Genomic DNA, 13,834 nt, shown 5'->3' on the forward strand with positions numbered 1-13,834 from the left:
GGTGTCTTTAACCTCTCCTCCCATTTAATTATTTTTACTCAATGGGAAGCTATGGGTTTCTGCAAATCCTCAAGTAAGTATCTCAAAGCAGGGAGGAAAGTTATGTTTATAAGTTACGATACATCGAATGACCATGTGGCTCCCCTGCCTCCACCCTCATTCCAGCTACCACCACCTAACCGACTTGGGGGGCTCACCCCTTACCTCAGACCTAATCCTACTTGTGGACTTGGAGCAGTTTGAGAGTCTCTGGCCTGCTTCTCTGACCTTGTGCCTCAGCTTTGCACCTGGTGCAAGCTTCTCCCCTACTTTTCACCCTAGACCCTCGACTGGGTCCCCACTTGTCATGTTTCTGTGCGCTGCTACCTGTCTTGGTAAGCTAGCGAGGGTCCACAGTCTCTCTGAATGGCGTGAGGCATGTGCAGGGGGTCCCGGCTCTTCCAGCACCCTTGACATCCTGACCCGCCTTGGCCTGCTCTTTGATGCCATGTTTCTGGGCTTTGCAGCTCATTGTGGCCAGGTCACTGTAAGGGAGCCTCTCCGGGTCCCCCCGTAGGCCATTCACATGGAGAGCGCCTCTGGGAGCTTTATAAGAAAGGTACCCCCCCCCCCCACCAGGAAGATAAATTACAAAAAGAAGTTCCCTCCAAGATGACCAGTTAGGAAAACAGCACCCTTTCCTCGGGCAGCCTGTAAGGCATGGAGCTTGGCAGACAGAACTTGGCAGGTTTGCCCCCGCCCCCCAGCACCCCTGAGCTGGGTGTATAACTTACACCACCATGTACCTAGTTCTCCTCCTCACCACTGACTAACTGGCCCAGCTGCCACCGGTGCCCGACCCCATGACAGGCTTCCTGGTCCGGACAGGTTTTGCCTCATCGGAACCCTGAATCTGACCCTGAATTTGCTCTTTGTCTATCCTGCTCCCATCCTGCGTCTTTCAGGTCACTCCCACCGAGGTTCTCATTCTTAACCTGATGCTGTATAAAAAGTCAAAATCTAAGGAGATATCACTCATAATATAACATTTGCCTTTTCTATCCACTACTATAATACAATTCAATTTTAGTACTACAAAACCTACTACCCATTGGTTAGAGTGCTCTGTTACACTTGATCTCTGCCGATTTCTGGATCGATTTTCTAGTCTCTTCTATTTTTTTTTCCCCCCCCAAAAGACTTCTAGCTTGGGATAATCCTGTTTTCTCTTTCCAAAGACAGCTGGGGATTCTAGGATAGAAGACCATTTCCTAATACAAGTTGGACTTCAGTCCTAGGCCAAAATGTACTATTCTAGATACCCCTGTGGAAAAGACAAAACAGGAGTAGCTCCTAAGAGTTGGGACGGCAACAAGTGTAAGAGAGAGAAGGTGTGATCTGACAGGGTGAACATTCCAGTTCTGGAAGGAACGTGGTTCTGGCAAGGAAAACCCCTCCAGACAGATACAGAGAAAAGACCAGGGGGCAACCATTCGGACAAGCTGAATCACAGCACACTGAGCGTCTGGAAACCTATCCAGCCAAAGAGAATCGTTTGTTATTTAGAACTGCAGGCTTTGAAAGTTGGATCAATTAGATCCAAGTTGCCCTGATGAGAGAAACAATTATCCCTAAAGTCTGAGCTTGCCACGAATCCTCCTCAATGTTTGCTTTCTGGAAACAAACTAAAATATTGTGAGGAGAGATGGTAGATGACTTTCCTACCTCTGCTACATTTACATGCGAGCTACTTAGTGATTTGGGGAGCACTGCTGTTTTCACAGTGTTACCTTTTCACAGTTAATTGTGGGCACACTAAATACAGCATAGAACACATGAGTACTTAAGAGTAATTTCAGTAAACCCACCACAGATACGGATTATGTAGTGTGCATAAACATGCACATAGATCTAAATACATACATACGTAAAGACAATGAATCAATACACAGAATTAAGACACAATTAAAGTTTATGAAAATGGGACACAGAGTACTTTTGTTTGGAGAATGCCAGTTGTCTTGAAATTCCTAAGCATACGCAGATCTATACTATGATATATGTAGTGTGTATATAGATATACATATCTATATACACACAGTGTGTATATAGATACACATATCTATATACACACTAAGATACATATCATATATATATAAAAAAAAATATATATATATATATATGTAATTTCTGGCCAACAACAAAAAAAAACAAATAGAAACAATTTCTCTAGGGTAGCTTTCCTCCTAGAGTACTGTGTAAAGGATGCAGGAAAAGTCTGGAAACAAAAGTGTATCTGCATGCATATACCCTAGATGAGACAATGACAAATGAGCGCTAATCCACTAATCACATAATCCCTCGTCTGTCATGTCCAGTCCTCTGCCCCTGGATGTCTTCCTCGGGTTCTAACCACTGGCCCCGCAGACACATAATGGTCCCTGTTTGACACTTGCTCGAGTTCTTACAATATTGCCACATGGTATACTTGTAGTTACTTTCCACAGGCTTCCCATGAGGCCCAGCAGTGGGAAGAGCAGCCTACTTACTTGTGTTTATCTTCTGGAGAGAAATGTGCTTTTCCAGTTGTCTCCTCAGCTTGACCTCAGCTCCGTATTTCCCGGTGGTCCCGTTGTCGGCCAGGATGAAGTGGGAATGCATGCTGTTGAGAACAGTGAGCTTGCTCATGGGATTGGACATGGTCTGATATGGCCGGACGACCTGCAGGATTTCAAAAGCGAGAGGTGGAAGTCAGAGAAAGAGTGAGCAAAATATGAAAAGGAGAACTAGCCAGAGAGGAAACAGAGAGAGGAGGATAAATCAGTTCTTTGGTATAGTGAAAACAGTTTATATCCTCTTCCTAACACCACTGTGGGTTGCAAGTTTTATGGTCAAGGTTCCCCAGTCACAGCAAGATCATACTCAAGGAATAACATGTTTATATGCTAAGTTTGATACAGAAGCTAGAGCTTGTGCTCTCATCACACTCAAAAACTGGCATGTGAAGGATTGTGTCATTGTGAGGTCGATCTTTCATATGCTGATGAACCACAAGTAATTTTAATGTTTACTCGTTTTGTTTTTTTCTTTCTCTTCTCCACAATGTCCATACTCCAATGGGCACAGCAGAGCCATCATGGTTCTGGAGTAGGGTTGGGTTGGGGGTGGGGGCCAGGCAGATCTTTTCAGTCAAGCCCATTCAGTCATCTAAACGTCTGTTAATTCAAAAAATCAACCTTGTTCTTATTAGACACCTTGTTTAAGTGGAAATACTGAATGTCAAATACATGTCTCGTGAAATGAGCGTGAACCAAAATATTCATCTCTGTCTTTGTTTGTCATTGTGTTATTTTCATTTCGTGGTGAATTATACTATCCCAAACAGAGTAAGGCTTTCAGTTTTTTATACCAAAAAAAAGCAAAATCTATTGTGAGTTTGAGTTGCTAGTTCTAGTTGCCTTATAGACACTATCTACATTCCTTGCAACAATCCTGCAAGGTGGGTGCTCTCATGTTTATCTCATAGGTAGAGAAATGGCATTGGAGGTAAAATGGGTTTTTCAAAGAGTTTCTTATGCAGAAACCAGAACTGACATCCGGGTCTGATTCCAAAATCTGTGCTTGTTTCCCTGCCCACACTCCTTAGACATGATGGAAACAAGATGACATTTTGGAAATCTACTCCTAAAATATTTAGGTAGATACTCCACTCAAGACCATGAAAAGGAAAGCTCAATAAGCTCATTGTTACAAGGTCTGGTATGGTTATCCTTATACTGAATCATCAAAATTGACAGGACAGAAATTCATGCTACTGGGTTTTTATTTCTATGCCTTTGTGCGATGTGTACATTCATTATGGAGTTGAGACGCTCTCATTCATTTTCAGTATGTAATAAATCACCCATGAAAAGCTGTAGTAAGATTGAATAGTTTGCTAAAGAAATTACAAAGTGATTTAGTAAGGGCAGTCTTTAATAGTAGAGATCTCATAAAAGTCATTTTTTTTTTTTTTAGATCTTGATTCTGATTTCAAAATCCATTTCTATGTGCCTGGCACACAGAATCTACTCAATACATAGTGAATGAATGAACAGGAAAAATTGAGACAGGCATGTTTTTGTTTAAAATTAAAAAAAAAAAGGGACCCTCTCTTTTCTGAATTGCTTGGGAGTTGATCTAATCTAAATTTAAAATGTGTAATTTTGAGCTTTTGAAATAGCCTTCATTCCTTTTCATGTATGTCTTATTTGTTAATGTAGCATTAATACAACATTAATTCATAGCCTCATTTTAGTTAACTCTTAGTGATAAAGGAAGCTCGTAACTTTCCGATTATTGTTTCCAGTAATGGATTGGATATTTTCCAGTAATGGAGCAGTATTCAATTACTGCTTTGTCTAGATGAGTGCACGAGAGTCCTCCAAAATACAGAGACAGTGGTTGGCTAACTCCATCCTGAGTTCTTTATCACTGGAAAAGTGGGTCGCCTGTGGCTGAAATTCCCATTTTGTTGTTACTCATTTTTGATTATAAAACATTCATTCTATAGCAAAGTGCAAGTTAATAAATATTAATGCCTTGCTGAAAGACAAGAGGCTTAGCAGAAGGACTTTCTCCTATCCTTTAAGAGCCTCTGCATTGTGCTTTTGGACAAAAGAAAATGCTTTAGTTACTCTTCACTATTTTCTGAGCAGGTCCCCAAGTCTCCATGCCAAGGAGGAGGAAGACCCAAATTATTTCTTTGAGAGGCAGGGGACCGTGGATTTTCTAGAGGTTAAACAGTGTGTGATAGTGAATCCCAGACACTTGTTCTAGCTAAGACATGAGAACACACTTTCTAATTCCTGGGAACAGTGTTAAAGACCATCAAGGAACATGAAATTTTCAAATGAAGAAGGTTGTGAAAATCATTCTGGGCCAACTGACATACTTACCACAATCTGAGAATCACAGAACTGCATTAAATCATCTAACTACATTCTCTATGTTTATTCACCCACAGGATTTTAAGGACAGTGGGGCATCAGTCTTCTGAGTTTGGACCTTCTTTTCTTGTGAAACATGGTGTACCAGCTCTTTGGAAATACTGTTCCTTTGAATCAGTCATGGCAAGAGGGTCAAGTTTACAGTAGCACACATGCATTTTAATTTCTTCATCTTACTGCTCCCCGTTTTGTTTGATCTCATATGAAGGTAAGTTAAAGGTGGTCATATTTTGGCAGAGATTTTGTTCTGCTGTGTAATAGGGGATATACAACTGGAAAGTAAGTAAAATGCCCTAATTTATTTTGCTGTCATCCTTGGAGGAAGATATCTGCCATATCCTTGAGAATCATGGTCATACAAGCCATGGAAATCTGTCTGAATCCCATGAGTTCTGCCAGCTGCTGTATAAATCTGAGGCTCACATTTTTCATCTGTAAAAGGGAAGTGAGAACACCACTTAACTCTGCCGGTTAGATGAGATTATAGGTGCAAAGTACCGGGCACTTTGCCTGGTTCCTAGCAGGCACTCTATAAATGGGAATTCCTTCTCGAGCTTGGCTTTATTCTATCAACTACAAACTGATTTTCCCACTGCAAGCTAGTGACCAAAATGATATGACGACAGACAAATCACAGACTTTTGTTTTCCACAAGAGATCTGAATCAATCTTTTTAAGTAAAGAAAAAAAAATTAGCAATCAGTTGGCAAAACACACCACGTGTTTTTACTCTGTCACCTCCTCTCAGGCCATTTAAGAAGGCGAGGCTCTGGAATTATTGGTGGATTAGCTACGAAGTTGGAAGGAACTCCCCAAGTACCTCAAGAGGAATGCATGTTGGTCTACTTGCCTACAAAATCCACTTAATATTCTTCATAACAAACATACCAGCAGTCTATTCTTGTTTGAGTTACAATTTGCATATCTACAAAAGACTTGCTGAGCTTCCTGTTATGTTTCTCAAATCCAAAAAAAAAAAAAAGTCATGCCTTTGTGTCACATGAATACAAATGAATTCTTCCCTCTGACAAATTTTGGAGGGAATGCATCTACTTGCATTGTTAAGAGCTCATAAAAAAGGGCTTTTTTGGAAGTGTGTGTGTGTGTGTGTGCACGTGAGCCCACAGCAAGAACAAGTGTGACATGTTCTGGACTCGTAGACGTGTTAGATGGCTCTAACACATCTCTCAGCCACTGTTTTTTGAGAGCATCAAACCCTAATGCCTATACATAATGGATGACTCCCCTAAGAATAAAGGATGATCCTGCTTATGTACTATCTTTGAAGGAATTAAGAAGAGAATCACTCAATTAATTTTCCGTGTTCATATTTCAGATGTGGAATCTGGGTTGATGAAGGCTGAATGGCATCTGAAAGGGCTTCATTATTGGTAAATACAGAATTATATATACCTAGATGGGAAATCTTCTTAGAAGTGGATTTTAGATACTTTGTACTCTTTGGGTATCACGGGCCAGTATACCTCTAAGTAATGATATTGTTGCCCCTTTCTTGTCCCTCAAGGCGAGATGGAAGAATTCTGCACTCTTTAATACATCTACACCACTTTGTACTGGCTGACTGGTAAAATCCTGGTTCTGAGGCCTCTGTATATCTTGACTCAGAAACAAAGAGGCAATGAAGTCGAAATTAATGTTTAAGAAACTCATAAAGGTGGGGGCACCTGGATGGATCTATCAGGTAAGCAGTTGACTCTTGGTTTTGGCTCAGGTCATGACCTCAGGGGTTGGGGGATCAAGCCCCAAGTTGGGCTCTGCAATCAGTAGGGAGTCTGCTTCTCTCCCTCTCCCTCTGCCCCCCACCCACTCTCTGTCTAAAATAAATAAATAAAAATGTAAAAAAAGAGAGAGATTAATGAAGGTGAAGACTCTTGATGTAATGTACTTGTAGGTCATTCTTGTTGCCGGGAGGGGACCGATCTAGAGACACCATGGAAAATCTGAACATTTTTTATGTGCTGGTGTCAGTTTGCTACATTTCTTACCCACGGGGGGACTTAAGTGGATCGTTTGGGAGCTGATCTAAGACACCTGCTTGAGTTTTTCTAGCTATTTTCACACATGTTCTGGTCTCATTCAGGAGTACTTAGTGGGCAGTCAGGAGATTAGGCGGGGGGGTATTCTAGTTACTCCAGCTACTCATTTGTGACTTTGGACAAGTCTTTCTTTCTTTCTTTCTTTTTTTTTTTTAAAGATTTTATTTATTTATTTGACAGAGAGAGAGAGAGAGATCACAAGTAGGCAGGGAGGCAGACAGAGAGAGGAGGAAGCAGGCTCTCCGTGGAGCAGAGAGCCCGATGTGGGGCTCGATCCCAGGACCCTGGGATCATGACCTGAGCCGAAGGCAGAGGCTTTAACCCACTGAGCCACCCAGGCGCCCCTGGGCAAGTCTTTCAACACATTCCTTTCTTCCTTTATTCACACATTAAGAATGCCTTGAGGAAATGTTCCTGGTAAGTACTGTGCTGGCTTGAGGAGACATATAACTTTGCACCTAGGTAATATCTTTCATTGAATGTTCAAATTACATTGAAACTACTTGTCTGGAGTTTCTAAGGGCTTTCTACCTCTAAGATTGAGTCCGGACGGCCTGTGCTGAAAAGTACATTTGCTTCTTCCAAGGTAGCACAGAAAAAGGACACGAAGGTGGTTCACTCCTGTCCTGGGGTCTCCTTCCCCTTTCTAGTGCTTTCTACAGTGCAAGGGCAGTTGGCTCACCTGAAACTCCTTTCCTGAACAGAATTGAATTGAGCTCAACTGGGTTCTTGAGTCATCCATCACAGGCCTTTGGCAATCACTGAACTTATGACCCAGTGAGGTATATATCAACATGCCCATGGCAAGTAACAGGCAGGCAGAACACGGAAGCATTTGTTCCCTCATAACAGCACTATGATTTTAATTTAGGCAGGAAGAAAATGAGGATTTACTGATCACTTATTCTATGCCAGGCACTATGATAAAACTTTCCCATGAATTAATCCATTCTGTGCTTACCATATAGGCAAAACTATAGATGCTCAGAGAAGTGAAGTCTTTTGGGCAAATGTGTCCCACAAATACTCTTTCCTCTAAATCTACACAGCTAAAACAGCTAAATCTACACATCTAAAACTCCTGTACAGGCCGGGAGTCATTTAGAGGGAAGACGGAGGAGCCAGCCTGATTTTAAATTTATAAAGGAAATTATGGTTGGTTTTGCTGCTGGACATTTTTGCCAGTGGCTCAGCTGAGCACTGAAATCCTTGTGATGGCCGATCAGATTATTTCCAGATGAGTCATCTAGAACTGTAGAGTATGCAGAAGTCAGGAGAGGCGGCAGTGGGCGGCAAGATGGGGTTTGTGCTTTGCAGAGAGAGACACAAAAGGGATGGGCAAGGTTCTCGTAGGATCAGGCCTGTGTTTCTGGGAGAGATGAGGGGATATTGCCGAGACGTGGGCAGCACTCTCTGTCTGAGAACGAGGAACATAGGGACTGAGAGGAGGAGATGAAAATCAAATAGAGAAAGACACCGTGCGTCCTCGTAAGCCTAGCAAGGCCTGTGCTAGCAGGGATACTGGACTGGTTAGTACCCCTTCAGCCAGCTCGGCTGCAAGTCTAAGTATAAAGTAGGGCCATATGAAACCCAGATGCTGCCTTTCTGCCCAGCAATCCAAGCAAGAAACCAGCAAAACCCAGACATCCGTCCCAGAGAGTGCCCAGGTGCCTAAAATCCACAGGTGGAACAATTATATCTTTCTGCAGCATTCTGAAAACATGTCCCTCAAATCATGGGCTCGCAGGGGGTTACATCGTCCTCCTTTCTGGCCCACCTCCCTTTGCCCTGTCCTGAAGGAAGCCACGGACCGCCCAGGTTAAGGGCCTACTTAGAGTGGAAAAAGGCCCTTAAGTTCTAAAACGGGTTACTTGCTTAAGAAATCACCATGTGTCAGTGGGGTGGTTTTAAAATATGTTAAAAAATTCTTTGAAAATCTTCCCATCCAGTCTGCAGTTGTCAGTGACTCACTTTGAAGAAATAGAATAAAACAGAAGTGATGGTGTGTCGATTTGCAAAAAACTAGGTCATGAAAGGGTTCCTTTTAGCTCTCTTGGATCACTTACTCTGGGGGAAGCCAGCTGCCATAATAAAGCAGCCTTCTGGAGACGTCCACATGGGGAGGGACTCCTACCCACAGCCATGTGAGTGAGTCATCTTAGAAGAAGTTACCGTATCCCCATCCGATCCTTTAGATGATGCAGCCCCAACTGATATCTTGACTGTGACCTTAAGAGAGACCCAAGCCAGAACCACACAGATGAGCTACTAATAAATCTCTAACCTACAGAAACCGTGACACAATCAGTGTTGTGTCAAGCCATTAAATTTTGGGGTAATTTGTTACACAGCAGTAGACAACACAATAGCGTATTATTGCTCTCTTGAGGCCTCAAAATGTGTTCTCTCCCCTCTGTTCTGGATTTGCTGGTGCATCGTAATTTTGTGCCCTCTAGTGCCTCCCTGCCTCCTCCCTGGGCTCCAGTCAGCTCTGGCTCCTGTTCTCCGCTGGGGCTATGGCCACCATCTTCCACTCTCTCATTGAACACGTCTGACGCCTCACCCCAGCCTCCTCAGTGGGCAGATGGTCTGACTCCTGTACCTACACCTACACACCTGCCAGTCGGGTGAACCAAAGCAGGTTGTCCTCTGTGATTCAGCATCTCCATATGCCAATTAATAATTGATTAATAATATAAATCAGAGTACTGTAAATATTAGATGAGATATAGAATGCACAGCCCAATGCACATATGAACTCAGATAAATGGTCACTGCTATGATTATGGAGCAGTCATATCACATCATAGGTAAGGATGTAGTCTTGGGAGCTGGATGGTGTAGGCTGAAATCTCAGCCATATGATTATTAGTCATGTAACACTGGGCAATTTACTTAATCTTTTTGTGTTTAATTTTACCATCAGAGACATGGAAGGATGACAGAGATACTAAAAACAACTTCTGAATGCCATTGTGAGGGTTAAGGGACCACTTGTGATGTGCGCTGAGATGCACTAAGCTCAACGAAAGTGGTGCCATTATGATTATTGGTGTTGTTATTTATTATTATCATTTTGGTAACAAATGATAAAACCTCCAGGCTGAAACTTCAATATCCTGCCATCAACCCTCCTCTTCTCCTTCAGTTGTAAGGATACAGATGGTTCCTCTGCCCTCTGGATTTAGATCTGGACCCCATCTCCTCAGGGCCACCCTAGGACTTACTGCATCAATTCTGTTCTCACTATCCCTATTTTCTCCCCTAACATCAACACAGAAACAGACTCAAGTCCCTCCTTCTTGAAGAAAAATCCCCCTTCAGCTACTCACTTTTTATCACGGCCAAATTTCTAAAAGGCTGGTTTCTACTGGCATCTCTACTTTTTCACTTCTCCCTCTTCAACCCATTGTGACCTGCCCCTTCATCATTCTGAGACTGTTCTGACTAGTGATGCCAACAATATCTGTCTTGATAAACAGAACGAACGCGTCCAAGTCCTCCTCCTCCTCCTCTGTCTCTCTGTTGTACCGGGCACTGCCCTTCACCTCATCCTTCTGAAGCACACTGTTCCCTTGGTTTCCACGACACTCTCTGACTTTTTTTCTACCTCTTGGCCCTTTTTTGGTCTTCTTTGCAGGCTGTTTTTCCTCTGCTTAACCATTAAATATTGGATACCATCAGGAACCAGGTGTAGACCCTCCTTTCCCTCACTGCACACACATCCCCTTGGTGATCCCATCCACCAAAATGGCTTTAATTGTCATCTATATGCAGAGGTCCGTCGAGTCTGAATATATAGCCAGATCTTACTCCTAAGACTCTATCTCAAAAACTCACTGTCCTGCTGGACACTTTGGATACAGACCTCTCAAAGCAACTTTGAAATCAACATATCCAAATCCAAACTCAAGACTATCTTCACTGAAACTGCATTCCTTACGTCACTGAATGCAGCCCAGGATTGGAACGCGGTCTAGGGTTAGCTAGAGTCGGCTCTTGTATGACTGTTAGAGACGTGGGTGAGTTTCCTTATCTTTGAACTTCTCCTCTCACGTCCTCTGGAAACATCTTATATCACCTAGACATGGAAGTCCAATAAAGTCCACGCGAGAACCATTACAGGGAAGTTTTCGGAGCTTACAGTACGAAGTCATACTTGGCCTGCTTTAGAAATAGGTGACAAGTACACTGAGTTGATAACTATATGAGAATTATCAATCAGGTGTGTTATTAAACTTAATTTTTTTCATGGCTTAAAATATAAAGATGGCATTGAAAGAATACTTTCCAATTAAATATAAGAACTCTTAAAGGTTATAAAATTCTGAGAATAAGTCTACAGTTTAGGGGAAAATGTAAGATATCATTGACTGTCATGATAATTTAATAACCACATAAGCTCATGGGTTGGAAAGCTTCCCAAATACAATTTTCATCCTCAAGTGGAAATGAAAAGTGTTTTTTCTTATGATCATGTCTGGATTTTTAATTTGGCATGTATTTTGTTAGTCTAGATTTGGGAAAAGACAAATTATAAAGGTTTCAGGAACTGCTCAATTACCTGAAATGATTCTGGTCAAACTGTTTTCCAAAGTAGGGAAATATAAGGCTACAATGAGTCTGTAAAAACTGTAATTCAATGGGAGTTCTTTCCTGACTTTACAATGGGGATACTTTCATCATCTATCCAGATCAAGATTCCCTAGGGACAAAGAAAAGGGTACTGGTCATTCTCATCGTCTTATTTTCTTAGTTCTATTTATAGGCATTAGGTATTTGCCAGTATCTCAACTAACAATAAAAACATCCTTAAATATTTTCTTCTGTATTATTTGACATGCTACTAGATAAGTGTATGAGCTTTAGAGGTAGTGCACCTTGGTTCTAGCCCTTATTTAGTTTCCTTACATAATAATACATACCTCATAATGCTAAAACATGCAATCAGAGGGAGCTTCCTCGACTAGGAGCTCAATAAATTGTAATTACTACTATTGTGAATATGCTCATGCAAGTTATATAAAGAGAGAGCAAGGATTTTTATAGTCCACTTAGAAATGAAGGAATCAACTCTTACAGAGTTTTAAGTCACACGTCAGTACCTCCCGTTCGTGCAAAGTAGCATATTAGTGGTTGGCAAAAAACAAAGACAACAATTTCATCTCTACTTTTGAGGAACTTTTACCTAAATGGGGGTGGGGGGGGAGGATCATTGTTAGAAGAATTATAATCAGGGATATGACATTATGGGTGAAGTTAGTCATGGAAGACATCTTGGTGGAACCAAGCCGTGAGATCAGTTTGACTGAAGAGTAGATCATGGGTTGTAATAAAGGAATGGGACAGTAGGAATCCTATGGAGAAATCACAGAGGAGTAGAAAACTAGACGGCTGAACAATATTTATTTTCACGTTTCACAGCAGAGCAAAAATTATTACCATCTCAGTATTCATAACATTATTTCTCATGAAATTCTGTTGTTTTGATCTAGTAATTGGAGGTCTGATTAAACACAGTAGAAGAGATTTAAATTTAAAGAACCACGGCTAGTTCATTACTCATTTGGGTGGATTATGCATCTCTCAAAGGGGTTACAGAAAAGCCTGTTCTCATTCCATTCTTCTTTGTCCCCATATCCAACATGAAGCTTCACCATCCACCTCCCACCTTGAGTTGCTACATAAGAAAGCAGTTTTGTATTTTGATGCTTGATTAAAAATGCTTTCATTATAGTTACTAAAGTAGGATCAAGCTTGGGAATGTACATGGAGATAAAATTGTGGTAAAATTGTGAACTAGGTAAGAGGTATCATTTCATTTTTTTTCTATAACATTAATTTTCCTTGTAGTCTGAATTTCATCATGCCCAGTCTGTCTTCATCGGTATTTCCTGAGCACCTGCTACACATGCGGCTCTAAGTTGAGCTCTGAGAAGCCAAAGATATATGCCCAATATTTTCAAAGTCTCAGCTGAAGTCTGGCTAAGACATAAGACTGGAAAGGAAGTAGGTGTTTCAGAATATCTGGAAGCAGACCCAAGGGAAAGTTAACTCTTCTTTTTTATGTGTAGGACTAGTCTTTGCCTTTATAGTGCCATTCCAAGGGGACAATCCATGCTAGGAAAGATAGTGACTGCTGTGTCTACCACTTCTACTGATAAAATAACTATAGAACTACTTGATTGTTCGGCTTCTGAAAGTGCCCATTGGAGAGTCATCCCCACAGAAATAAAAGGATCTTTATATTCTATCAGTTTGGAAATAAGTCTACTGTAATAAAATATTAGGCATGAGACATAGAGCCTTTCTTTTACCCTCATATTTTTATTTCACATAAGTTTCTTCGATTTCCCTTGACATTTATTTTGTGCTGCTTCAACCTTATTCTGGAATACAGCCATAGACCAGACCAAAAATGCAATTACTTTTTTTTAAATAAATGAATTCCGATAGAATTCTGAAGTGCTGAAGATCTTTAATAATACGTTAGTTTTTTTTTTCTCTGCTACCTCATGTCTGATGCTCTCAGGTTTATTTTCTTGATGCTTATTACTGTAAGTTTGACTATATAAAATGGACGGAAAAGGACAGGTGGCACTAAATTAGGCTAGCTATGAAAATTCGTGTAACTACTTAAGAAGTTTACCAGATAACACTTCTACTTCCATGATTTTTAGGCGGACTCTCAAGAGTGACCACTAATATTGTATTTAAATATTTCTTTTTTGACAACATAGCACCACATTCCTTTTTGATTATAATATGAGAATAGTGAACACATATAAAAATTTCCCTCAAACTACGCCC

The 13,834-nt window shown here is 41.2% G+C and overlaps 1 protein-coding gene across 22 annotated transcripts in view; it reads right to left on the reverse strand.

Moving 5' to 3' along the window:
• The window catches only part of TRPM3 (transient receptor potential cation channel subfamily M member 3), a gene marked incomplete at its 5' end in the record, with an annotated part of 786,868 nt that overhangs the window by 219,573 nt on the left and 553,461 nt on the right, over positions 1-13,834 (reverse strand). For all 22 annotated transcript variants that reach the window (XM_080819682.1, XM_080819679.1, XM_080819696.1 and 19 more), the window contains one exon: positions 2,529-2,700. In XM_080819682.1, coding sequence (XP_080675808.1) covers positions 2,529-2,700 — 172 coding nt within the window. The remainder of the gene's footprint in view (positions 1-2,528; positions 2,701-13,834) is intronic.

Source organism: Martes martes (assembly GCF_963455335.1).
Source record: "Martes martes genome assembly, chromosome: 12".
In the NCBI taxonomy this organism is placed as follows: Eukaryota; Metazoa; Chordata; class Mammalia; order Carnivora; family Mustelidae; genus Martes; species Martes martes.